The sequence below is a fragment of the Cnephaeus nilssonii genome, assembly GCF_951640355.1.
Source record: "Cnephaeus nilssonii genome assembly, chromosome: 5".
Classification (NCBI taxonomy): domain Eukaryota; kingdom Metazoa; phylum Chordata; class Mammalia; order Chiroptera; family Vespertilionidae; genus Cnephaeus; species Cnephaeus nilssonii.
In genome coordinates, this window is record NC_137076.1 from 26189037 (window position 1) to 26214258 (window position 25222).

A 25222-nucleotide genomic window follows, 5' to 3' on the forward strand; every position below is an offset into this window, starting at 1 on the left:
TATTATGCTAAGTGAAATAAGCCAGTCCAAAAAAAAAAACACCAAAAAACAAAAAAACAAAAAAAACAAAAACCAAACAAAAAAAGAAAAGAAAAAAAGACAAATATCACATGATCTCACTTATATATGAAATCTAATTAGCCAAATAAACTGATGAATAAAAGAGGGCTAGAGGCATGAATACATGGGATAGAATGACAGATCTCAGAGGGGAGGCTGGAGGACTGGACTAGATTAACCAAAGAACATGTATGTGTATAAGCATAGCCTGTGAACACAGACAAAAATGTGGTGAAGGCCTAGGGTAGGATGGGGCTGGTTGGAGGAAGGCAAAGTGGTAGAAAATGGGGGACATCTGTAATACTGTCAACAATAAAACAAAAAGAAGAGTGCCAGATAATGGAAATATACAATTTAATTGTGTTCTAATATGCCAATACAAATTAATTAACAATAACGAAACCAATGATGTTACTTAAATTAGCAACAAAAAAAATTACCAAGGAATGAACTCCGTAAGAAATGAGAACTCATATTAAGAAAAGCATGAAGCTCTTGCAGACAAAAACATATTCAAATATGGAAATATTTTCATATTCTAGCATGGAAAATGGATTTCCAAAAATCAAAATTGCAAGTGAGAGTAAAAAATATTTTAAATTGATGTTTAGAGGGGGAGGAAGAGAGAGAAGGCAAGAAAAACGTTGATGTGAGAGCCAAACATCAATAAACTGTCTCTTGCGCGCCCCCTTCTGGGAATTGAGCCTGCAACGCAGGCATGTGCCCTTGACCAGGGATCAAACCAGCAATCTTTCAGTGAATGGAATGACATGCAACCAACTGAGCCACATCAGCCAGGGCAGCAAGTGAGTTTTTAAGTGGAAATAATAAATGTAATCTTTACAAGGAGAGTCTTCCTTTTGGATAGGTGACTAGAGGCAGGCAAGTGAACTTCCCCCTGGGATGGCATAGGGCTCAGAAGTAGTGGAGCTGGACCGAGGACACTGACTCTTTCCTCCCGTGGTTCTCTAAGGTTGTGAAGTCCTCAGGGAATAGAGTTCATGGACCAATTCGGTTAATTAAGAAGACTGTGCATTGAGTGCTCAAGGGCGTACTACCATAAATAATTAGTCTGTGTCTCCAGCCTTTCAGCTTTCCAGTCCCTGTCTAGCTGGCCTCACACCTGTGTCTCTTCCTTTCAGAACAGTAATCTCCATCAGGAGGTCTGGCCCGAGCCTGTCTTTCTGCCAGTCCTGGGGACAGAGCCTCAGCCATCATTGCTCACCAGGCAGAGGAGGACTGGCCCTCCTTGGTCATGCACCAGCAGAATGGCAGCCCAGCCCAGTGAGTGCCATGGGAGACAGTGGAGGGAGAGGGGCTGGGGAGCACTGTTTGCTTATTGTCAGGACAAGCAGGACATTTGGGGTAGATGGGTGGTAGGGCACCAAAATGCAGTTTCTATTCCAAGCACTATGAAGTTTATGTTCTTGGTTCTGGTGGGAGTCCAAGAACTTTCATTCAGAGTTCTGCTTTCCTCTTACAATAGTTTTAATTTTCATAGAAATGACCCCCATGATGCAGGAAACAGGCCTCTCTAAACTGTCCCCTAAGCCCTAGCCGGTTTGGCTCAGTGGATAGAGCGTTGGCCTGCAGACTGAAGGGTCCTGGGTTCGATTCTGGTCAAGGGCATGCGCCTTGGTTGCAGGTTCCCAGGCCCTGATTGCGGTGTGTGCAGGAGGCAACCAATTGATATGTCTCTCTCACATCGATGTTTCTCTCTGTCTATCCCTCTCCCTTTCATCTCTCTAAAAATCAATGGAAAACTATCCTTGAGTTAGCATTAACCATAAATAAATAAACAAATAAATAAACAAATAAATAACAACAACCGTCCCCTAAGTACTCCAATATCATGAGGTGTTGATGATGATGATGATGAGGGGGAGGAGGATGAAGACAGAAAGCCAGATATCATGAATGTTCACTGAGGTCTTCCTAAGAGCCAGGCTCTGAGCTGAGTGTTGGACAGCTTGTTTCATTTCATCTGCATAATCATCCCCAACAAAGAGGAATGCACATGACCATCATTTTACAAATGAACAAGGAGCGCAACATTTAAATACAACTTGCACTCGGTGATGTGGTAAAATAGGAGTGAATTGAGGTTTGAATCCAGGCATCCAGACTGTGGACACCGAACACATAACAGTATTCTCTGCTTCCAACCCAACCTTTATTTAACTTGTCAGGTCACTCCAGGCAGAGACCCCCTGTTCCCTGTCCTCTTTCCTTTGGGGGTTCCTGGTAGACCCCAGCAGAGAGCAATGGATGCTCCTTGCTGCACTGATGAAAAGCAGGATAGCTGAGCTCAAAGTGGGGATCATAGAAAAATTAGCAGATTATAATTTAGAGCAGATGTTGCTCCTGCCCCCGCTCTTCTTTCTCCCTCATTTCTGTACCTTAGCCCTCTCAGTCTCCAGAAGAGACATACATTAAGGGTCTCGAGTTCTATTATTAGGAAACTAAAACCAGTTAAAAGATGTATCTTAGCTGTGCTTTTGGTAAAGACCACTGAACTTCTGTGTTCATCTTTCTGAAGTATCAGGAAAGAGAGTGAAGACATTTATCACATGGGCAATTGGAGACAGGCAATTTAGTTTAATTTTGTCTGCTCTATTTATAATCTTGTGCAATATGGGGCAAGTTCTGGGTATCTCTGAACCTCAACATTGTCATCTGAGTTGATCCCTAGTTGACATAACTGCACTGCTGCAAGGATGAAACAATATAGTGGAAAGTACATATGCGATTATATATGTGATGAATGTATAGAGAAAGGAAAATACATTTCAAATATCATTATTAATATCAAGACGCTAGCATTATGCACTTTGATTAAAATATCCTGTGATTTGAAGGTATGAGCTTACCTGGATCTCTGACAGGACTTTTTAAAGAAAGTATTTCTGTAGATTTCAGATAGGAAAGAAGAAGGAGAGAGAGTTAGAAACATAAATAATGAGAGAGAATCTTCGATTGGCTGCCTCCTTCACACCTGCTACTGGGGATCAAGTCTGCAATCCTGACATGTGCCCTTAACTGAAATTGAACCTGGGGCCCTTCAATCCACAGGCTGAAGCTCTATTCATTGAGCCAAAGCAGCTAAGGCTTTGACAGGCCATTTTATTTAGTGCTTGTACAAGTAGATACTGAGTGAATGGAGGGAAATGACTGAATCTCATTAATTTGTGATTCCTCAGAGCCTAACCTGTCATTGGCACTGAGTAACCAACAAATACAAAAACAAAAACAAAATCCCTGTTAAACATTAACTAGATCCTTCGTTTACACCAGCACAGAGTAGGCAAAAAGGCTTCCACCCACTGGGTGCTTTTCTGCCTGTTCTTTCATCCCGTTCAGCAATATTCCATAGGACTAGAGACACGATGCTATAGGGACTATGTATATCTATGACAAGAACTTCCTAGGATCCTATTATTTTCCTTTTATAAGACATATATCATTCAATTGCCAAAAAATTCTGGCGATTTTAAATACTGAACAATTTCAAAGGACAGGAAAGGGGAGGATCAATCTTACTTCATGGACTGGGACACTTTTAGGATTTCACATTTAGGATGCCAAGTCATTGCATGTTCAAGTCCCCTGGGACAAGGAAGGCTTTGGCCTCTCTGCCATGTAATTAAATAAAAGTCATTAAATATTTCTTGTGATTAAATATATCAATAACCTGCTACTGCAAGAGTACTTTAATTCTGGTTAAAATTCAATAGCTGAATATATTAATTGTCAAACTTCTGGGGGTATTAGTCTCCCCATTTGTAGGTAAAAAATGCCATCAGCGAGAGGTTGAGGTATCCGCACACACTCTAAATTTACTGTGTGAAAGATGTGGGACTCAACCTTTCATCTCCTGACTCCTGTCCCAGGACTCTCTCCCATCCACTAGACCTGAACAAATATGTTTTTTTCTCAAGTCTGTTTTGTCTAAGATGAGGAAACAGAGACGAAATAACTGATTTCTTCTATTGGGACCCAGTGAGGTGATCTGTGAATAAGGGAATGGACTAAGCGATTCATAGGGGTCCCTCTGGAATATATATTGTGGTTTATAGGGTTTTATGTAAATAGTAATGTTTTTTCCATCTCACTTAGGAAATCTAAGATATGCAAGCATTATTTCCTCTACAAGTTCAGAATTTCACGTGATCTGTCATGAAATGACTATTACTAGACAGACTTCGGGGCATCCTGGTTCTATATCTCAGCAATAAGAGCAGGTAATTGATTGTATTTGATTTTTTTTTAATTGGAGAAAAATTGAGACAATAGTAAAATTCAATGTGCACCAATTGTTACAATGCTGGCAATTATACTTCACACATATCTATCTTATAGACATTCTCACTTGTGTGATTTGGACAGTTAAATAATTTGCGTAAGTTTGTCGTTATAATGAATTAAAAATAGAATCTATTTCTCTGGCAGTATTATATACTAGAGGCCCGGTGCACAAAATTTGTGCACTTGGGGGGGGGGTCCCTCTTGCAGTCCAGGAGCCCTGGGGGGATGTCTGACTGACGGCTTAGGCCCATCCTTAGCACTGCCACCGAGGCGGGAGAGGCTCCCACCACTGCCGCTGCACTCGCCAGCCGTGAGCCCGGCTTCTGGCTGAGCGGCACGCCCCGTGGGAGCACAGTGACCAACAGGGGGCAGCTCCTGCGTTGAGTGTCTGCCCCTGGTGGTCAGCACACATCATAGTGACCGGTCATTCCACCATTTGGTCATTTGCATATTAGCCTTTTATTATGTAGGATTAGCTTAAATGTTTAAACTAGATGCATGTACTTCACAGAAAGATTTAAAATATGAAGTATTTTTAAAAAACATGAAGTTTTAATGAGAACATTGGAGGGACAACATGTGTAATATGATACTTTATAACTAAATTTTCAGGAAGACTGTTTATGAGTACAAAATCAGTCCTAATGTTATGGAAACATTGGCAAGAATGTACACCCACCAAATTCACTGACAATGGTTGACTTTGTGGGACAAGTATTCAGGGGAATGGGATAGAAACAAAACAGTAATTTTATTGGTAATATTTCAAATCTCTATAAAATATAAGTTCTGAAGCAAATATTACTGAATGGTCACATTTTAAATATGGTGAGTGGGTATAATGATAATGGTAATAATAGATAACATTAATGAAACATTTGCTAAGTGCCTGGTAATATTCTAATGCAATGATTCTCAACTTTGGTTGTACATTAGAATCACCATCAGACTCACACATAGAAATTCTTATTTAACTGATTCTAGGCTGTAGCTAGGGCATCAGTATATTTTAAAAGATCCACAGGTAATTATATTGGCCCATCAGAAGTGGGAGTCACTGGTCTATATTAATTTAATTTAATTTAATTTAATTTAATTTAATTTAATTTAATTTCTTGCAACAACCCTATAAAAGTAGGTTCCATTTTTATCCCCATTTTGTAAATGTAGAAACTATCCAGCTTTTGTTATATTATTTTATGTGCTTTCCTCTTTTGCATTTTTCTCAAATTAAATCATATTGCTACCTGCCAGGAGAAAGGGAGTTTCAAGTTGTTTTCAGGGAGCTGGTTTAAAGAGAATTGTAATTCCTGTTAGTAGGAAGGATTGACATAAAATTTCTCAACTAGACTTAAAAAGACTGAGTTTTAGACACAGCTTTGGGACTTCCTTGGGTCAAAACCCCAACTGTAAATAAGATGGTTGATTTGATGAGAAAAGAATGCTTCACAAATTTTAGAACTAGAAGCATGTTTAAACACTTTAACCTAGTCGCTACATTATGGAGAAAAGCAAACCAAAGAACACTTTCAAACACAAAGACTCCCTGAGATTTTATAGTGTGATATAAATATCCTGCCTAAAAAGCCTTGGGTAGGATTAATATTTGAAAATACTTTTTTGCATCTTTTAAAAATATTTATTAATTAAATTGATTGGGGTGACATTGGTCAACATGAACATATAGGTTTCAGGTGTGGGTTTCTATGTTATAAGATCTGTATATTGTATCATGTGCCCGCCACCCAAAGTAAAATCTTCTCCTGTCACAAGATATTAGAACTCCCTTCTTCCCCCACACCCTTCACTCTGGTAATGACCATACTGCTGTTTGTGTTCACACATTTCAGTTTTCTCTCTCTCTCTCTTTTTTTTTTTTAATAAATCTTTATTGTTCAGATTATTACAATTGTTTCTCCTTCCCCCGCCACCCTCATATCTCCCCATCACCCGGTTCCCTCCCCCCGTTGTCCTTATCCATAGGTATGATTTTTGTCCAGTCTCTTCCCATACCCCCCACACAGACACCCCTTTCCCCCGAGAATTATCAATCCACTCCCATTCTATGCCTCTGATTCTATTATGTTCACCAGTTTATTCTGTTCCTTAGATTTTTAATTCACTTGATTTTTAGAATCACTTGTTGATAGATATGTATTTGTTGTTCATAATTTTTATTTTTCTTCTTTTTCCTCTTTTTAAAGAATACCTTTCAGCATTTCATATAATACTGGTTTGGTGGTGATGAACGCCTTTAGCTTTTTCTTATCTGTGAAGCTCTTTATCTGACCTTCAATTCTGAATGATAACTTTGCTGGGTAGAGTAGTCTTGGTTGTAGGTTCTTGCTATTCATCATTTTGAATATTTCTTGCCATTCCCGTCTGGCCTGCATAGTTTCTGTTGAGAAATCAGCTGACAGTCGTATGGGTGCTCCCTTGTAGGTAACTAACTGTTTTTCTCTTGCTGCTTGTAAGATTCTCTCTTTGTCTTTTGCCCTTGGCATTTTAATTATGATGTGTCTTGGTGTGGCCCTCTTTGGATTCCTCTTGTTTGGGGTTTTGAGCACTTCCTGAACTTGTAAGTCTATTTCTTTCACCAGGTGGGGGAAGTTTTCTGTCATTATTTCTTCAAATAGGTTTTCAGTATCTTGCTCTCTCTCTTCTGGCACCCCAAAAATTCGGATATTGGTACGCTTAAAGCCATCCTAGAGGCTCCTTATGCTATCCTCACACTTTTGGATTCTTCTTTCTTTCCGCCTTTCTGGTTGGGTGTTTTTTCTACCTCATATTCCAGATCTTTGGTTTGACTCTTCGGGTGCGGTTGTCTACTCTGTATATTCTTTGTTTCAGACAGTGTATGCATAATTTCTGACTGGTCCTTTTCCATTTTTTTTGGTATTCTCATTTAGGTCCTTGAAGGTCTCTTCAAGTTTCTCAGCGGTTTTTAGAAGATTCTTGAGTAACCTTATAAATATGGTTCTGAACACTGTGTCGTCCATTAGTTTGCTTTCATCTATCTCTCCTACTTGTGACATACTTCGATATCTCCACATTTTAGCTGCCTCCCTGTGTTGATGGAGTGGCTTTGTGTGGTCGGTGACCTATAGGGGCAGGTAGCTCAGCTTCCCCAATCAACCTAGGTGGTTGCTCTTAGTACTCCCCTTTGTGGGCTGAGTGGAAAGTCTTGGTGTAGTTAAAAGCCTTGGTTGCTGTTGGTACACTGGGAGGAATTGACCTCCAGGCCAATTGGTTGTGAGGGCCTGCTGTGTCTATAACGGAAGAATTGCTGTGCTGGAGACACAGTAGGGCTTTGGTGCTCACTGAGTCTGCCTCTTGAATGTGTCCCTTATGAGAGTGGTTGAAATCTGGTGTCGTCCACACTGACAGAAAAGTCACTCTCACTCTCCGACTGATGGCCGAGAGTCCCGTAGGCGTCTGAGTCCCCCGTGTGTCCCCAGAAACTGGAGTTCAGAGTGGTTGGGATTGTTGGTATCACTGGCGGGAATTGTTCTCCAAGCCAGTTGGCTGTGAGGATCAGCAGTGTCTCTGTTGGGAGAGCCTCTGTGCTCAGCTTGGATGGGGTGGAGTCTCAGGGTGGCGCAGACAAGCTTTGGTTTCCTGTCTGCTCCGCCCTAAGAGGGGCGGTTTCTCCGTGCCTGAATTAATGGCTGCGTGCCTCTGAGAGAAGGCAGCTTTCGAGCCTCTCCCGCTGCCTAACAGACCAGTTTCTCCCCAGCTGGGGCTGGATTTCAGTGCAGACCGGAGGTTTTGTTTTTCTCCCGAATGAGAAATCCAGTCACTGGGAGGGCTGTGCTCAGCTTGGATGGGGCGGAGTCTCAGAATGGCGCAGACAAACTTGGTTTCCATCCGCACCGCCCTAAGAGGGCCGGTTTCCCCGTGCCCTAATCAATGGCTGCGCGCCTCTGAGAGAAGGCAGCTTTCGAGCCTCGCCCGCTGCCAAACAGACCAGTTTCTCCCCAACCGCAGCTGGATTTCAGTGCAGTCGGGAGGTTTTGTTTTTCTCCCAAACGAGAAAGCTAGCCACGCAGTGTCTGCTGCCCTCCCTCTCCACGCGCTGCGAGCAAGCCTGCCATGTATTCAGCCGCCCGCCCTTTCTGTGCTCACGGATCTCCGCACCTCCACACTCCTGAGGCTCAGCGTCCCCCTCTCTTTTTTTCTCTAGTTGTAGGTTTTCCACTCTGCCAGCTTTCCGGTGGTTCTGAATGGTGTGCGCTCTGTTTTCCAGTTGTAGTTTCAAAATTGTTGTGGTAGGCAACAATTAGGTGTTTACCTTATGCCACCACCTTGGTTTCTTCTCCCACACATTTCAGTTATATATCTCACATATGAGTGAAATCAGACAGATATTAGCTTTTGCTGACTTATTTCACTTAGCATTATGTTCTCAAGGTCCATCCATGTTGTTGCAAATGGCATTCTTTTATGGCTAAGTAGTGTTCTATTGTGAATATGTACCACATCTTCTTTATCCAGTCCTCTGTCATGGAACACTGGTTGTTTCCACGTTTTGGCCACTGTGAATAATGCTGCAATGTACATAGGGGTGCATATATCTTTGCAAATACATGATTTTGAGTTTTTAGTTATATACCCAGGAGAGGGATTGCTGGGTCGTCTGGTAGCTCTATTCTTAATTTTTTGAGGACTGGCCATAGTGGATTCCATAGTGGATGTATCAGTCTATATATGGACAGATAATTTTTGACAAAGTAGCCGGAAACACACAATGGAATAAAGATAGTTTCTTCAATAAATGTTGTTGGGAAAACTTAAAAGCCACATGCAAATGAATGAAACTAGATTGAAGTTTGTCCCCATGTACAAAAATGAATTTAAAATGGATCAAACACTAAATATAAGACCCCAAACAATAATTACATAGAAGAAAATATAGGTACCAAACCTATGGACCTTGGCCATAGAGGACATTTTATCAACTTGATCCCAAAGGCAAGGGAAGTTAAGGCAAAAATAAATGAATGGGACTATATCAAACTAAAAAGCTTCTGCACAGCAAAAGAAACTGACAACAAAACAAATAGCCAGCAAGATGGAAGATGATATTTGCAAAAAGTAGCTCCAATAAAGGTTTAATTTCCAAAATATATAAAAAAGTCATAAAGCTCAATACCAAACAAACTAATCAAAAAGTGGGCAGAGGACCTGCAAATTCACATCTCCCAATAGCCAATAGATATATGAAAAGATGTTCAACTTCAGTAGCAGTTAGGGAAATACAAATTAAAACTACAATGAGCTACCACCTTACACCTGTTAGAGTGCCCATTATCAGCAGGTCAAGCAATAAGAAGTGTTGGAGAGGTTGTGGAAAAAAGGGAACCCTCATTCACTGCTGGTGGGAATGTAGACTGGTAAAATCACTATGAAAAGACTTTTAAAAGAAAACACAGGCCTAGCCAGTTTGGGTCAGTGGATAGAGCGTTGGCCTGCAGACTAAAGGGTCCCAGGTTTGATTCGGGACAAGGGCACTTGCCTGGGTTACATGCTGAACCCCCCTCCCCCTGAAGGGGGTGTGCAGAGGGCAGCCAATCAATGATTCTCTCTCATTGATGTTTCTATCTCTTTCTTTTCCTTCCTGTCTGCAATGAATAAAAAGTATATTAAAAAGAAAAAAAAAGGAAAACACATATTTGAAAACACTTATTTCCATTGAGGATGGATATTGGGAAAAACCAAATGATAATAAATATCCAGGACAATAACTGTCAAATAAAATATTCCAACTGATTAATTACATTTGACTTTAATTTGGAATACCGGTAATTGTATAAACATGCATAAATATTCCAAATTTAAAATTTTTTGGCATAATATTTGGGAAAAGTATATTTGCTTCCCAGTGTCTTTGAACTGGAGTGATTTAAATAAAATTTTATTGATTGATTTTAGAGAGAGAAGAAGGGAGAGAGTGAAACATCAATTTGTTGTTCCACTTATTTATGCATTCATTGGTTGACTGTTGTATGTGTCTTGACTAGGGATTGAACCTACAATCTTGGTGTATCAGGACGACTTTCTAACCACCTGAGCTACTGCCCCGTGCTGGAGTGATTTCTTTCAAGGGAGAAAGATATTTCTTATTTCATATATTTCCTTCAGGAGGAAGCTAATATTTACTGTGTTCATGACTTTATTAACTCTATTAACTTTAGTGTCTCTAATGTAGGTATATATAGAAACAGGTAAATACCCAAGAAATAGATGAGGAAAAATTCCTATGAGGTAATAAGTTTGCCACCTCTCCTTAAGTATAAATGTTTACTTTGATTTGATGAATCCAAAGTATAGACTCAGCACTGGTTGCCTGTTTAGTTGTTTCATTACTCTAAGCATCTTTCCTTTTTTAGGAGGTGTCTCAGCCCCACGGAACTCAAGAATCTAACACGTGTCTCAGAATTCTTCCTCCTGAGTGTCTCCGATGACCTGGAACTGCAGCCTCTGCTCTTGGGGCTCTTCCTGTCCATGTACCTGGTTGCTGTGTTGGGGAACATGCGCATCATCCTGACTGTCAGCTCTGATTCCCACCTGCACACCCCCATGTACTTCTTTCTCTGCAACCTGTCTTTGGCTGACATCGGTTTCATTTCTACCAGTGTTCCAAAGATGATTGTGGGCATCCAGACTCACAGCAGAGTCATCTCCTATGGGGGCTGCCTGACACAGATGTCTTTTTTGATCCTTTTTGGATGCATGGAAGACCTGCTTTTGACTGTCATGGCCTATGACCGGTTTGTGGCTATCTGTCACCCTCTGCACTACTCAGCCATCATGAACCCACGCCTCTGCTGCTTCTTAGTTTTGTTGTCATTTTTCATCAGCCTTTTGGACTCCCAGCTGCACAATTTGATTGTATTACAGTTTACCTGCTTCAAGGATGTAAAAATGTCTAATTTCTTCTGTCATCCTTCTCAGCTCCTTCATCTTGCCTGCTCTGACACCATCACCAATGACATAGTCATGTATTTTTTTGGCTTAATCTTTGGTGGTGTTCCAGTCGTGGGGATCTTTTGCTCTTACTATAAAATTGTTTCCTCCATTCTGAGAGTTCCATCGATAGGTGGGAAGTATAAAGCCTTCTCCACCTGTGGTTCTCACCTGTCAGTTGTTTGCTTATTTTATGGAACAGGTATTGGAGATTACTTTGGATCAGCACTGTTGCCTTCCCCCAGGAAGGACGTGGTGGCCTCAGTCATGTACACTATAGTCACCCCCATGCTGAACCCTTTCATTTACAGCATGAGGAACAGGGACATTAAGAGTGCCCTATGGAGGCTCTACAGCAGAAGAGTCTAGTGTGAATATCTCTGCAATCCTCTTTGGATTATGATTGGTAAAACTAACGAAACCAAACATGTAGACCAGTGAATTCTCTTTCCTTGGTCACATTCTTTTTTTGTCTCATAGTTTTCATTCCTCTCCATGCTACACATATGAACTTTACATCTTTTGATTTGTCTTTAATTGTATTGGCAGAGTGTCCTGGGATCTTTTGTACATCGTAATAAATGAAGGAGAGGTTCTCCTCATTGATTCTGATATCCAGGTGAAATGCACAATTTTCTTAGTATATACTTAAATTGTACCTCTTTTCCCATAGTTTTAGAGTATTTCCCATACAAAATTTGCATCTGTCAAATATATGTATTCAGGTAATTTCTGAGGATGAAATTCACTGGTTTTCAGTTGTGGATTTTATTGGCATGCCCTGGGCGTTCTATAAACACTGGTGACTGGGTCTGTTGGAGGAGTTTGTCAAGAAGATGTAACTGCCAGTGGACCCAAGAGCTGGATTGTGGAGTCAGAGACCCCTAAGCCTCTCCCCTGTCCTTGGATTGTTCATTTTACTTGCCTACTCTGAGCTAGAAGCTAGCCTTAGAAGACTATCTGGATGTATATATGACTGAATGCAGTTGGATTGTTAAACCTCAGAGGGAAGGTAGGGGAGAGTGGATGGGGGCGGCTCCAGGTATGGGCAGGGGAATAGATCAACCAATGAACTCTTATGCATATATGCATAACCCATAGACACAGACAATAGGGTGGTGAAGTTTTGGGGTGTGTGTGCAATGGGGGGAAAAAGAGACATATGAAATACTTTCAACAATAAATATTTATATTTTAAAAAGGCATTTACTGTATATAAATGTTTAAAATTTGGTTCATATGGAACACTTTCCTAGAAACGTACAATCTTCCAAAACTGAATCAGGAAAAAAATCTGAATAGACAGATTACAAATAATTAAATTGAAGCAGTAACAAAAAAAACTCCCAACAAACAAAAGATGTCTCAATAAATTTAAGAAGTTTGATATCATATCAAGCAACTTCTCTGACCATAATGGTATAAAACTAGAAATTAATAACAAGGAAAAAAAAAGAAAAACAAAGAAAGATGTGGATGCTAAATAATATGTTACTAAACAATGAATGGTTTAATAGTGAGATCAGGGAGGAAATAAAAAGATACCTGGAAACAAACACCAAAAGCAGTCCCAAGACATAATTCATAGCATTACAGACCTATCCCAAGAAATAAGAAAAGTCTGAAATAATCAATCTAAATTTACACTTACAGGAATTAGAATAATAATAAAAACCAAAGCCCAAAGTGAGTAAAAGAAAGGAAATCTTACCCAATAATAGAGAAACATGTAAATTGACCGTACCTTCGCTACGCCCACAGCCAATCAGAGTGAGTATGCAAACTAACCCAACAAAGATGGTGGTTAATTTGCATATACACCCGGGTCCGGGGAACCTCCTCGGCACACAGGTCACTCCCAGCCAGCCATCAGGCAGAGGCTTTAGGCTTGGTAAGGGGCTGAGCTTGGGATCGGAGGGACGGGGGTCCCCTTCCCAAGCCTAAAGCCTGGGGCGGAGGCTTTTGGCTTGGGAAGGGGCCAAGCCTGCGATCAGAGGGGCAAGAGGGTGGGGGGAACCACTTCCCAAGCCTAAACCTGGGGCAGAGGCTTTAGGCTTAGGAAGGGGCCAAGCCTATTATCGGAGGTGCGGGGGGAGGGGGGAGGCAGGGACCCCTTCCCAAGCCTAAACCTGGGGAGGAGGCTTTTGGCTTGGGAAGGGGCTGAGCTTGGGATCAGAGGGAAGGGGAAAAAAATCAATGGAAACATATCCTCAGGTGAGGATAAAAAGAAAAATAAAGAAATGTCATATTCTATGAAAGACACATCTTGAAAATGCTTAAAGAAAGTTGTTATTTTTTCATGGTGAAGGGACTAGGGTCTGTGTTGATGAAAATACCTGGGCGGCTGCGGTGACTGGCAGTGGCTGCAGCAGCGGGGTGATGGGGCGGGCGCCTTCCCCTGATCAGCCCAGTCACCTCAAGCAAAGGGAGGCCAGACTGCGGCTTAGGTCCACTCCTAATGGGGAGCAGGCTTAAGCCATCCGTAGGACATCCCTTGAGGGCTCCCAGTATGTGAGAGGGGGCAGGCTGGGCTGAGGGACCCCTCCCCTGTGCACGAATTTCGTGCACTGGGCCCCTAGTAATATATAGTAGACCAGAAATACATAAAATAGAGTCTAAAAAATACAAAAGATCAACGACAGCAAGTGCTGTTTTGTTTTTTTGAAAAGATAAACAACATTGACAAACTTTTAATGAGACTTATCAAGAAATAAAGAGAGGACCCAAATAAAGAAAATCAGAAATTAAAGAGGAGACATAACAAGTTACTCCACATAAATACAAAGGATACTAAGAAAATAGTATGAACAACTATATCCCAACAAATAAAACAATCTGGATGACATGAACACATTCCTAGAAATGTACAATTTTCCAAAACTGAATCAGGAAAAAAATCTGAATAGACAGATTGCAACTAATGCAGTTGAAGCAGTAACCAAAAACTCCCAACAAAGAAAAGTCCTGGACCGGATTATGTCATAGGTTAATTTTACCAACTATTTAAAGAAGAACTAAAACCTTTTTTTCTGAAATGATTCCAAAATTTTCAAGAAAAGAGAGGACTCCCTAGCTCATATAAAGAGGCCAGCATTATCCTGATTCCAAATCCAGATAAAGACTGTACAATGAATGAAAATTATAGCCAATATCCCTGATGAACATAGATGTTAAATTCCTCAACAAAATATTAGCAAATGGAATCCAGAGACACATTAAAAAGATTATGCACTCGAATTAAGTGGAATTTATCCCAGGGATGCAAGGTTGGTACAACAGTCACAACTCAATAAACCTGGGACATCAAATAAACAGAATGAAGGATAAAACCGCCTGATCATATCAATAAGTACAGTAAAAGCATTTGATGAAATGCAGCATCCTTTTATAATAAAAAAATCAGTAATGTGGGAATAGAGGCAACACACCTCAGCATAATAAAGGCCATAAAACCAAAAGAAACTTTGCCATAGCTGTGTGATTGAGTTGGTTGGAGCATTGTCCCATACACCAAAAGGTTGCAAGGTCGATTCCCAGCCAGGGTACATACCTAGGGTGTGGGTTCAATCCCCGGTCAGGTTGCATGCAGGAGGCAACCAATTTATGTGTCTCACATCAATGTCTCTCTCACTCTTTCCTGTCCTCTCTCTCTAAAATTAATAAAAACATACCGTTGGTGAGGATTTAAAAAAAAAATAAAGGAAGTTTTACCTCTTATGACAGAATGGATGGACGTAGAGAGTACTTTTTTAAAAAGTTTTTTCTTTTATTTTGTGTTTATTATATATTTTTTAACCTGGAGAGTATTATGCTATGTGAAATAGGCCAGTCAGAGAAAGAAAACTATCATATTATTTCACATATATGTGGAATCTCATGAACAAAATAAAGTAACAAAATGGAAATAGACTCATAGATACAGACAACAGACTGACAGCTGTCAGAGGGCAAGGATTTGGGGGGGCTGGCTGAAAAAGGTGAAGGGATTAAGCATAAAAAAACCCTCATAGATACAGACTACAGAATGATGATTACCAGAAGTAAAAGGTTGTGGGGGGCAGTAGATGAGGATAAAGGGTTTCAGGATAAAAGGTGATGGAAGGAGACTTGACTTGGGGTTGTGAGCACACAATACAGTATACATATAATGTATTATAGAATTGTTCACCGAGTCCTATCCAGTTTGGCTCAGTGGATAGAGCGTTGGCCTGCAGACTGAAAGGTCCTGGGTTTGATTCTGGTTAAGGTCACATGCTTGGAGTGTGAGCTCGATCCCCAGAAGGGGCGTGCAGGAGGCTGCCGACTAATAATTCTCATCATGGATGTTTCTCTCTCTCCCTGTACCTTCCTCTCTGAATCAATAAAAATATATATATTTTAAAAGAATTGTACACTGAAACCTATGTAATTTTTGTTAATCAATGTCACCCCAATAAATTTAATTAAAAATATAGAAAAAGGAAAGAGGGGATGACTACAGCCCTACATTCACAACACAGACATCTGTGAAACCCCCCATAGGATTTTTAACAAAATTGTCAACTTGGTATATCAAAATAGATGGTTGTCTAATGTAACAACATGCATAAATTCCCCCCAAAAGTAGAACTTTGATTGTCTTTCTAAAAAACAAAGAAAAACCACATCTCAACACATAAAATTCAAAACCCCAAAGCTGGACTATGGAAAAAAAGAGGAAGTTCCTCTTTAGAGACATAAATATTAAATGAGAAAATAGAAATGATGTCATATTCTTGGTATAGAAAAAATAATTATCCCTCCATAGAATGGTCCATTCAATGAATGTGAAGACATACAAGACACACATTGCTGCTTTTTAACTGAAAAAAAAAATTGTTTAACTTTATAAAATTCCTGCAACTTTGAAGCACGAATTACAGGGGAACTTTCTCCTGAGAAGAGGAAGGCCCCAAACCTTAAAAACTACATTCCCTTTTCTTCTTCTATTAGTAACAGCAAGTCCTCAGAGATTGGGATAACCCGGACCCATTAGACTAATTATGAGCTCTGTGCATTGAGCTCCAGGGCCATGCAGCATTAGATAATCAGCTGTGCCTCCAGCCCTTCAGCTTCCCGTCTCAGTCCAGGGGGCTTCACATCTGAGTCTTCTCCTCTCGCATCCACTGCATCAGGAGCCCATGACTAACTCTGACGTCCTGCCAGTCTTGATGGAACCTGAACCTTCATTGCTTGCCAGGCAGGACAGGGGCAGTGGATTCCCACTCCCTGGTCAGACTCCAGCAGAGACAGAACTGCCCAGTGAGTACTGTGGAGGCGATGGACGGAGAAGGGACTGTCAGGAGCATTTCTTTTTCATCCTTAGGACAAACAGGGGAGTTGGGACAATCAGCTGGGAGGGCACCAGTATGGAACGTTTCAGATATTTTTGTCCTTAAAAGGGTAGAATCTGAATAGCTGGAGGGAAACATCCTAGTGACATTCATTTCTGATCCCCAGGGCCTATCCTCTGCTTAGCAGAGACAACAACAATCTGCTAAATATTGAATAGACTCTGCCACATGCCCAGTGCTTTCTTTCCAGCAATTTCCCTCCTTTTAGCAATGCCTCCTGGGGTCAGCAGAAATAAAACAGTGTTTATATGTATCTATGTCATGGGTTTTCTAAGAAACCTATCCATTTCCATTTAATAGTATCTACCACATTATATATATGTTATTGATTTCAGAGAGGAAGGGACAGGAAGAATGAGATAGAAACCTCAATGATTATTAGAGAATCATTGATTAGCTGCCTCCTGCACACCCCCTACTGGGGATTGAACCAGCATCCTGGAAATGCGCCCTTGACTGCAGGTGGAAGCTCTATACACTAAGCCAAACAGGCTAGGGCATTTTGTTTTTGTATTTGTTTTGTTAATCCTCAAGGGGAGGGGGGGAGAAACATTTTTCCACTGACCTTTTAGAGAGAGTGGAAGAGAGAGGGAAAGACAGAGGGAAACATTTATGTGAGAGAAACACATTGATTGGTTGGCCCCGGGAGGAGCCTGCAACCAGGATACATGCCCTTGACTGGAATCGAACTTGGGACCCTTTGGTCAGCAGGCCAATGCTCTATCCACTGAACCATACAGGATAGGGCTACAACATTTAAATATAAAGGGAAATTGTGGAGATTTTCATAAAAGTTCGAAATATTGAAAAGAGAAGGAAAGAGAAGGGAAGTAAATTTTTGTGTGTGGACTGAGACACATTTTAGGATTTCCTCTCATTCCATGAACAAATTACCTGGGACAGAATAGGCTTCTACCTTTCTCTGCCGTATCATAGAATAAAATGTCGTCCTTCAGCCTTTCCTGGGATTGATTTTCATCAATAAGCCCACTCTTCCAATCTGATTTAAAGGCAATTAGGTGTCACACATTTGCCAGAGATGGGTGTTATTCTCCCATTTCTATGTACAGAGAGGTGAAAAGATTTACTCACACATCCCATTTAGTGGGTGACAGCTGTGGGACTCAGACACAGGCCTCCTGATTCCCAGCCCAGGCTCTGTCTCCTCCACTGTGGCACAATGATTATTTCTTTCCAAACAAGGGCACCACCACCAAGTCCTTCTGTTGGGATCTGGTGAGTTCATGTGTGGTTTGAAGGGACCTTTACTGCATGAATGTTTTGGGTCATAGGGTTTCCCAAGGATAGTAATGCATTTCTCAGCATATTTGTAAAACCGAGATATGAACTTTCTAATTTTATACATTGGCAATCAGAGCATGTAGTTGATTTTGTCTGATTTTTCTATTGGGAACACAAGTGTCTCGGTAATTAATAGTAAAATTGCACACATTAATTTTACAACTCAACCAATTATCTTTTTGAATATATCCTTAGAAAATTCCCACTTGTATGATATGGAGAGGGGCTTAAGAATTTTCTTAGCCCAGTCATAATAAAAAAATGAAAAATAAAATGAAGTTTACCCCACCGTTAATACTGAGCATCATTCAAAGTGCTGAAATCGATGTATGTATTTCACAGGGAGACTTGAAATGCAATGCTGTGGCAAATGAGAACTCAGGGAACATTATGAGTACCATGAGAGCATTAGGTAAGTTTTCAGGAAAATGCTATGAGTACAAAGCTTAATGCTAACGTTATGAAAACATTGAAAGGAAAATGCATTCATGAAATTCGTGACAGTGTTTGCCTTTGGACAACTGAAGTGCAGAGAAAGATTAGGCAGGGATCACAAAATACCCTTAAGTTTTACCAATAATAACTATGAGTTCTATAGCCCATATTATTAAATATTCATATTTTAATATGGGTAGTGGGAAAAACTATTGATAATAATTGATAACATTAATACAACATTTATTTATAGCCTGGCAATGATTCTCTACTCTAGCTACATGTTAATATGCCCAAAGCACTATGTGTAGGAATTCTAATTTAACTGGCTCTCTGTTATGGCCAGCCAATCATTAAGTTTTAAAAGATGGGTAAGTAATTATAATGATCAACTAACATTAGTAACAAATGTTTAAGTATTTTATATTTATCATTTAATGTCATTTCTTACAGCAATCCTATTAGATCAGTTTAATTAATATACCCCTGTTACAGATGAGCAAGCTAACCAGGTGTTTGTAATAGTAGTTTTTGTTCTTTTCCCATTTGATTTCCCCCAAAGTATATAACTTTTTTTGATGCCAAAATAATTTTTATGATATAGTGAATCTAAAGTTTAGGTAGTATTACAAAATGGAAATGATCAGTTATATACAAAGGGATCTAGCATGTCACACAAAGGAATAACTATTTTGACAAAGCAATACTTCTGTTTTGACCTGAGTTGCCTTCAGGGACTGGTTTAGGAGAAATGCAGTCCGCCTATCAGGAAGAACTGACTTGGAAAGTTCTTCAGCTGCACAAGAAGCCAACTGAAGGTGTAAGGCCTTGTTTGGTCCTAAATTTTTCAACTGTTCATTGGAGGGTTGGTTCTGATGAGAAACCAACCCTTCACAAATGCTTCTGATTAGAGACATATTTAAGAAGCACCCATCCACTACACACCAAAACAGTAAAGTGCAAAGTCAATCTCAGATGTTTCTCTTGGATTGTGCATCACTGATAGAAAATAACATTTCCAAGAGAAAAGTAAGTACAAAGTATTCGTGACAGGTAGTTATTACTTAATCATTGGTGCATTGTAAAATGCTATCATCTTCAGGATCAGTGATGCTGTATGATTTTGTGCATTTAACAAAAACACATTTTTCAAAATGTGTAGTCTACCAAGACCAAATATTTATATATGAGTTTTATTTGAGGGGACTTGGGTCAGACAATCCACACATTTGAGTGAGCACTTATCTCCAAGGAAGATAGATGTCATAAAACAAACAAACAAACAAACAAACAAAATGAAAATCCTTAAAGATATTTGCCATGTATAAATGCTATCTGATTATTAACATTTTATGGTAGGTTAGAACAGAGTTAATGTGGTTTTAGCTCTTCTAGACTATATTCCAAATTAAGAAAATTTCTTACAGTGCATTTGGATGAGATAAAGTACTTTCAACTGCTTCTTAGTGTTTTTCAAATAAATGATGTTTGTCGTATAAAAGAATATTTCTCATTCCATATTTTTCCTTCAAAAGTAGAAGGCTGATATTTTGTTCTGTTCATGGATTTGTTATCTCAAAATGTCCTTTCTTCTCTAATATTCTTTGAACCAGTGACTCTAAAGTGTCTATAGAAACAGATGAATAGCCCAGACACCAATAAGCAAAGAGTTCTAAAAAAGTTAACAATTCAGACACGTTGCTGAAGGTAATGAGCGAGGAGGATATGTGGCCCTCAAGTGTAACTATTTGTGAACTGCTTGGATCCAAAATATGGACGCCTCTACACTTGTTTCATTTATTTATTGCTCTCTTCTTTTTCAAAATGTGTCCTATATGCATAGAACCACAGAATCGAACAGGTGACTCAGAATTCTTCCTCCTGGGACTCTCAGATGATCCAGAACTGCAGCCTCTTTTGTTTGGGCTGTTCCTGTCCATGTACCTGGTGATCATGCTCGGCAACGTACTCATTATCCTGGCTGTCATCTCTGACTCCCACCTCCACACACCTATGTACTTCTTCCTTTCCAATTTGTCCTTGGCTGACATCAGTTTCAGCACCACTACAGTTCCCAAGATGCTGGTCAACCTCCAGACACACAGCAAGTCCATCACCTATGCAGGCTGCCTAACTCAAGGTACTGTTTTTACTCTTTTTGGATGTTTGGATAATATACTCCTGGCTGTGCTGGCCTATGACCGGTTGGTGGCCATTTGTCAGCCCCTACACTACCTGGTCATCATGAGCCCTCGCTTCTGTGGCTTGTTGGTCCTGCTGTCATTTTTCATCAGCCTTTTGGACTCCCAGCTGCTATACTTGATGGTGTCACAACTTAGCTTCTGTGCAGATGTGGAAATCCCTCATTTCTTTTGTGACCCTTCTCAACTCTTCAACCTTGCCTGTTCTGACACCTCCACCAATGACATATTGATCTACTTTATTGGAACCATCTTTGGTGGTGTCCCACTCTCAGGGATCCTTTTCTCTTACTATAGAATTGTGTCCTCCATTCTGAGAATGCCATCATCAGGTTCAAAATATAAAGCCTTCTCTACCTGTGGCTCTCACTTGTCAGTTGTTTGCTTATTTTATGGAACAGGCCTTGGTGTGTACCTCAGTTCTGCTGTCTCTTCTTCCCCAAGGAAGGGTGCTGTGGCCTCAGTGATGTACACTGTGGTCACCCCCATGCTGAACCCCTTCATCTACAGCCTGAGAAACAGAGACATCAAGAGTGCCCTATGGAGGATGGTCAGAAGAACAGTCTAATCTCTATACCCGTGCTATCATTTTTGGCGTATAGACTGGAAAAAGCAGCAAAATCAAACATGTGCAACAAGAAATTCTGAATCTGCAGTCACATTGTGCATATGTACCTATATGGCTCTATGCTTTTTGCTTACACAATTTATCTTCTTAGCACAGCTGTAACTAAATTGGGAGATTGTTTTGGACTCCCTACTTAAGTCATAGCCCCTCCAGGATTATATGCCCTTCTCACTTTCCTTATGCATTAACCAGGACTCTTGGACATGAGCAGTCTTGTTTCTATTATTAAAAATATCATAGCTCTCTCTTTGTTGTTATTTATTCTTTTTATATTTTCTTCATGATTCTTCTCTATTTAGCCATATTTTTGCTCATTCATGATCATGTTCGTATTCTTGAGAATAATCAGGACTTTCCTAGGAAAACTGGATGTATAATTCCCAATTTTCCTGATAGTTTCCCTCCATTCTATCTAACATCTCCAGCAATTATGTGAAAGGACAAATACTGTATAATTCCACTTATATGAAGCACCTAAAGAACAAATACTGTATAATTCCACTTATATGAGGCACCTCAATCAGATTCATAGAGACATGAGGTAGAATTTTGGTTGCCAAGGAATAGGGAGTTAGTATTTAATTGGGAAATTAAGAGTTTTATTTTGCAAGGTAAAAAGAGTTTTGGACATGAATGTTGGTGATGGTTTCACAGCAATGTGAATGTACTTAATGTTATTGAACTCAACACTTAAAATGTTTAAGATGGTAAATTTTATGTTAGGTAATTTTACCACAATTAATCAAAAGATATCCTTTTAGTTATAGGGGACATATTGTTCCAACTGTTGGATGTGTCACTTAGCCCTCAGCATCAGCCCCCATAGGGATCTTCCTCAGCTGCAGAGAGCCACCATAACCAAGGTCATGCCTCCTTCTGAAGCGGCTCACATGCCATGACATCTGGCATCTGGTCACCAATACCAGCCAACCCTAAAGGCTCATGCTCAACCCAGACCTTCCTGGTGATTTTAGGAGGCCTTTGATGGGCTACAACTTGGCTTGACTTCATCCAATGCCCTTCCTTGTTACGAAGAGTTTGCATAACCACAGAGTCTGAGGGAACAGTCCCTGCAAGACTGTTTTGACTTAAGACACCATTGATTGTCTTTCTAAAAAACAAAGAAAAACCACATCTCAACACATAAAATTCAAAACCCCAAACCTGGACTATGGAAAAAAAAGGAAGTTCCTCTTTAGAGACATAAATATTAAATGAGCAAATAGAAATGATGTCATATTCTTGGTATAGAAAACATAATTATCCCTCCATAGAATGGTCCATTCAATGAATGTGAAGACATACAAGACACACATTGCTGCTTTTCAATTGAAAAAAAAAATTGTTTAACTTTATAAAATTCCTGCAACATGGAAGCAAGAATTACAGGGGAACTTTCTCCTGAGAAGAGTAAGGCCCCAAACCTTAAAAACTACATTCTCTTTTCCCTTCCATTAGTAACAGCAAGTCCTCAGAGATTGGGATAACTCGGACCCATTTCACTAATTATGAGCTCTGTGCATTGAGCTCCAGGGCCATGCAGCAATAGATAATCAGCTGTGCCTCCAGCCCTTCAGCTTCCCGTCTCAGTCCAGGGGGCTTCACATCTGAGTCTTCTCCTCTCGCATCCACTGCATCAGGAGCCCATGACTAAGTCTGACGTCCTGCCAGTCTTGATGGAACCTGAACCTTCAGTGCTTGCCAGGCAGGACGGGGCAGTGGATTCCCACTCCCTGGTCAGACTCCAGCAGAGACAGAACTGCCCAGTGAGTACTGTGGAGGCGATGGATGGAGAAGGGACTGTCAGGAGCATTTCTTTTTCATCCTTAGGACAAACAGGGGAGTTGGGACAATCAGCTGGGAGGGCACCAGTATGGAACGTTTCAGATATTTTGGTCCTTAAAAGGGTAGAATCTGAATAGCTGGAGGGAAACATCCTAGTGACATTCATTTCTGATCCCCAGGGCCTATCCTCTGCTTAGCAGAGAACAACAGTCTCTGCTAAATATTGAATAGACTCTTCCTTGGGTCTCAGAAACAGAGTGTGGGTGACACGGGTTCCACAAGCCCAGTCCTTTCTTTCCAGCAATTTCCCTCCTTTTAGCAATGCCTCCTGGGGTCATCAGAAATAAAACAGTGTTTGTATGTATCTATGTCATGGGTTTTCTAAGAAACCTATCCATTTCCATTTAATAGTATCTACCACATTATATATATGTTATTGATTTCAGAGAGGAAGGGACAGGAAGAATGAGATAGAAACCTCAATGATTATTAGAGAATCATTGATTAGCTGCCTCCTGCACACCCCCTACTGGGGATTGAACCAGCAACCTGGAAATGCGCCCTTGACTGCAGGTGGAAGCTCTATACACTAAGCCGAACAGGCTAGGGCATTTTGTTTTTGTATTTGTTTTGTTAATCCTCAAGGAGAGGGGGGGAGAAACATTTTTTCACTGACCTTTTAGAGAGAGTGGAAGAGAGAGGGAAAGACAGAAGGAAACATTTATGTGAGATAAACACATTGATTGTTTGGCCCCGGGAGGAGCCTGCAACCAGGATACATGCCCTTGACTGGAATCGAACCTGGGACCCTTTGGTCAGCAGGCCAATGCTCTATCCACTGAGCCATACAGGATAGGGCTACAACATTTAAATATAAAGAGAAATTGTGGAGATTTTCATAAAAGTACAAAATATTGAAAAGAGAAGGAAAGAGAAGGGAAGTAAATTTTTTTGTGTGGACTGAAACACATTTCAGGATTTCCACTCATTCCATGAACAAATTACCTGGGACAGGTTAGGCTTCTACCTTTCTCTGCCATATCATAGAATAAAATATACTTCAGCCTTTCCTGGGAATGATTTTCATCAATAAGCCCACTCTTCCAATCTGATTTAAGGACAATTGGGTGTCACACATTTTCCAGAGATGGGTGTTGTTCTCCCATTTCTTTGTACAGAGAGGTGAAAAGATTTACTCACACATCCCGTTTAGTGGGTGACAGCTGTGGGACTCAGACACAGGCCTCCTGATTCCCAGCCCAGGCTCTGTCCCCTCCACTGCGGCACAATGATTGTTTCTTTCCAAACAAGGGCACCACCACCAATTCCTTCTGTTGGGATCTGGTGAGTTCATCTGTGGTTTGAAGGGACCTTTACTGCATGAATGTTGTGGATCATAGCATTTCCCAAGGATAGTAATGCATTTCTCAGCATATTTTAAAACCAAGCTATGAAAACATCATTCCCTATACAAATGCGCATTTTCCTGTGGCTCTATCATGAGGACTATTGGTAGTCAGACTTCAAGGAACTTTCTAATTTTATACGTTGGCCAACAGAGCATGTAGTTGATTTTTTCTATTGGGAAAGCAAGTGTCTCGGTAATAGTAAAATTGCACACATTAATTTTACAACTCAACCAATTATCTTTTTTGAATATATCCTTAGAAAATTCCCACTTGTATGATATGGAGAGGGGCTTAAGAATTTTCTTAGCCCAGTCTTAATAAAAAATGAAAAATAAAATGAAGTTTACTCCACCGTTAATACTGAGCATCATTCAAAGTGCTGAAATCGATGTATGTATTTCACAGGGAGACTTGAAATGCAATGCTGTGGCAAATGAGAACTCAGGGAACAATATGAGTAACATGAGAGCATTCAGATAAGTTTTCAGGAAAACTGATTCTGAGTACAAGCTCAATGCTAACATTATAAAAACATTGAAAGGAAAATGCATTCATGAAATTCATGACAGTGTTTGCCTTTGGACAACTGAAGTGCAGAGAAAGATTAGGCAGGGATCACTAAATACCCTTAAGTTTTACCAATAATAAGTATGAGTTCTATAGCACATATTATTAAATATTCATATTTTAATATGGGTAGTGGGAAAAACTATTGATAATAATTGATAACATTAATACAACATTTATTTATAGCCTGGT

General features: G+C 40.2%; 3 protein-coding genes across 3 annotated transcripts in view; all 3 read left to right on the plus strand.

Annotated features, from left to right (window-relative positions):
* The window catches only part of LOC307100251 (olfactory receptor 7E24-like), a gene marked incomplete at both ends in the record, with an annotated part of 28258 nt that extends 16558 nt beyond the window's left edge, over nucleotides 1-11700 (plus strand). Inside the window, 2 exons of the mRNA XM_079772638.1 lie at nucleotides 3847-3875; nucleotides 10755-11700. Of these exons, the coding sequence (XP_079628764.1) occupies nucleotides 3847-3875; nucleotides 10755-11700 (975 nt within the window). The remainder of the gene's footprint in view (nucleotides 1-3846; nucleotides 3876-10754) is intronic.
* Nucleotides 1-25222, plus strand: part of LOC307098912 (olfactory receptor 7E24-like) — a gene marked incomplete at its 3' end in the record, with an annotated part of 280559 nt that overhangs the window by 98122 nt on the left and 157215 nt on the right. The gene's annotated exons all lie outside the window — the stretch shown is intronic.
* Nucleotides 20265-21209, plus strand: LOC307098908 (olfactory receptor 7E178-like; the record flags this gene model as incomplete). Its single annotated transcript, XM_079770046.1, has 1 exon — nucleotides 20265-21209. One exon carries the CDS (start codon nucleotides 20265-20267, stop codon nucleotides 21207-21209), a length of 945 nt encoding a protein of 314 aa, XP_079626172.1.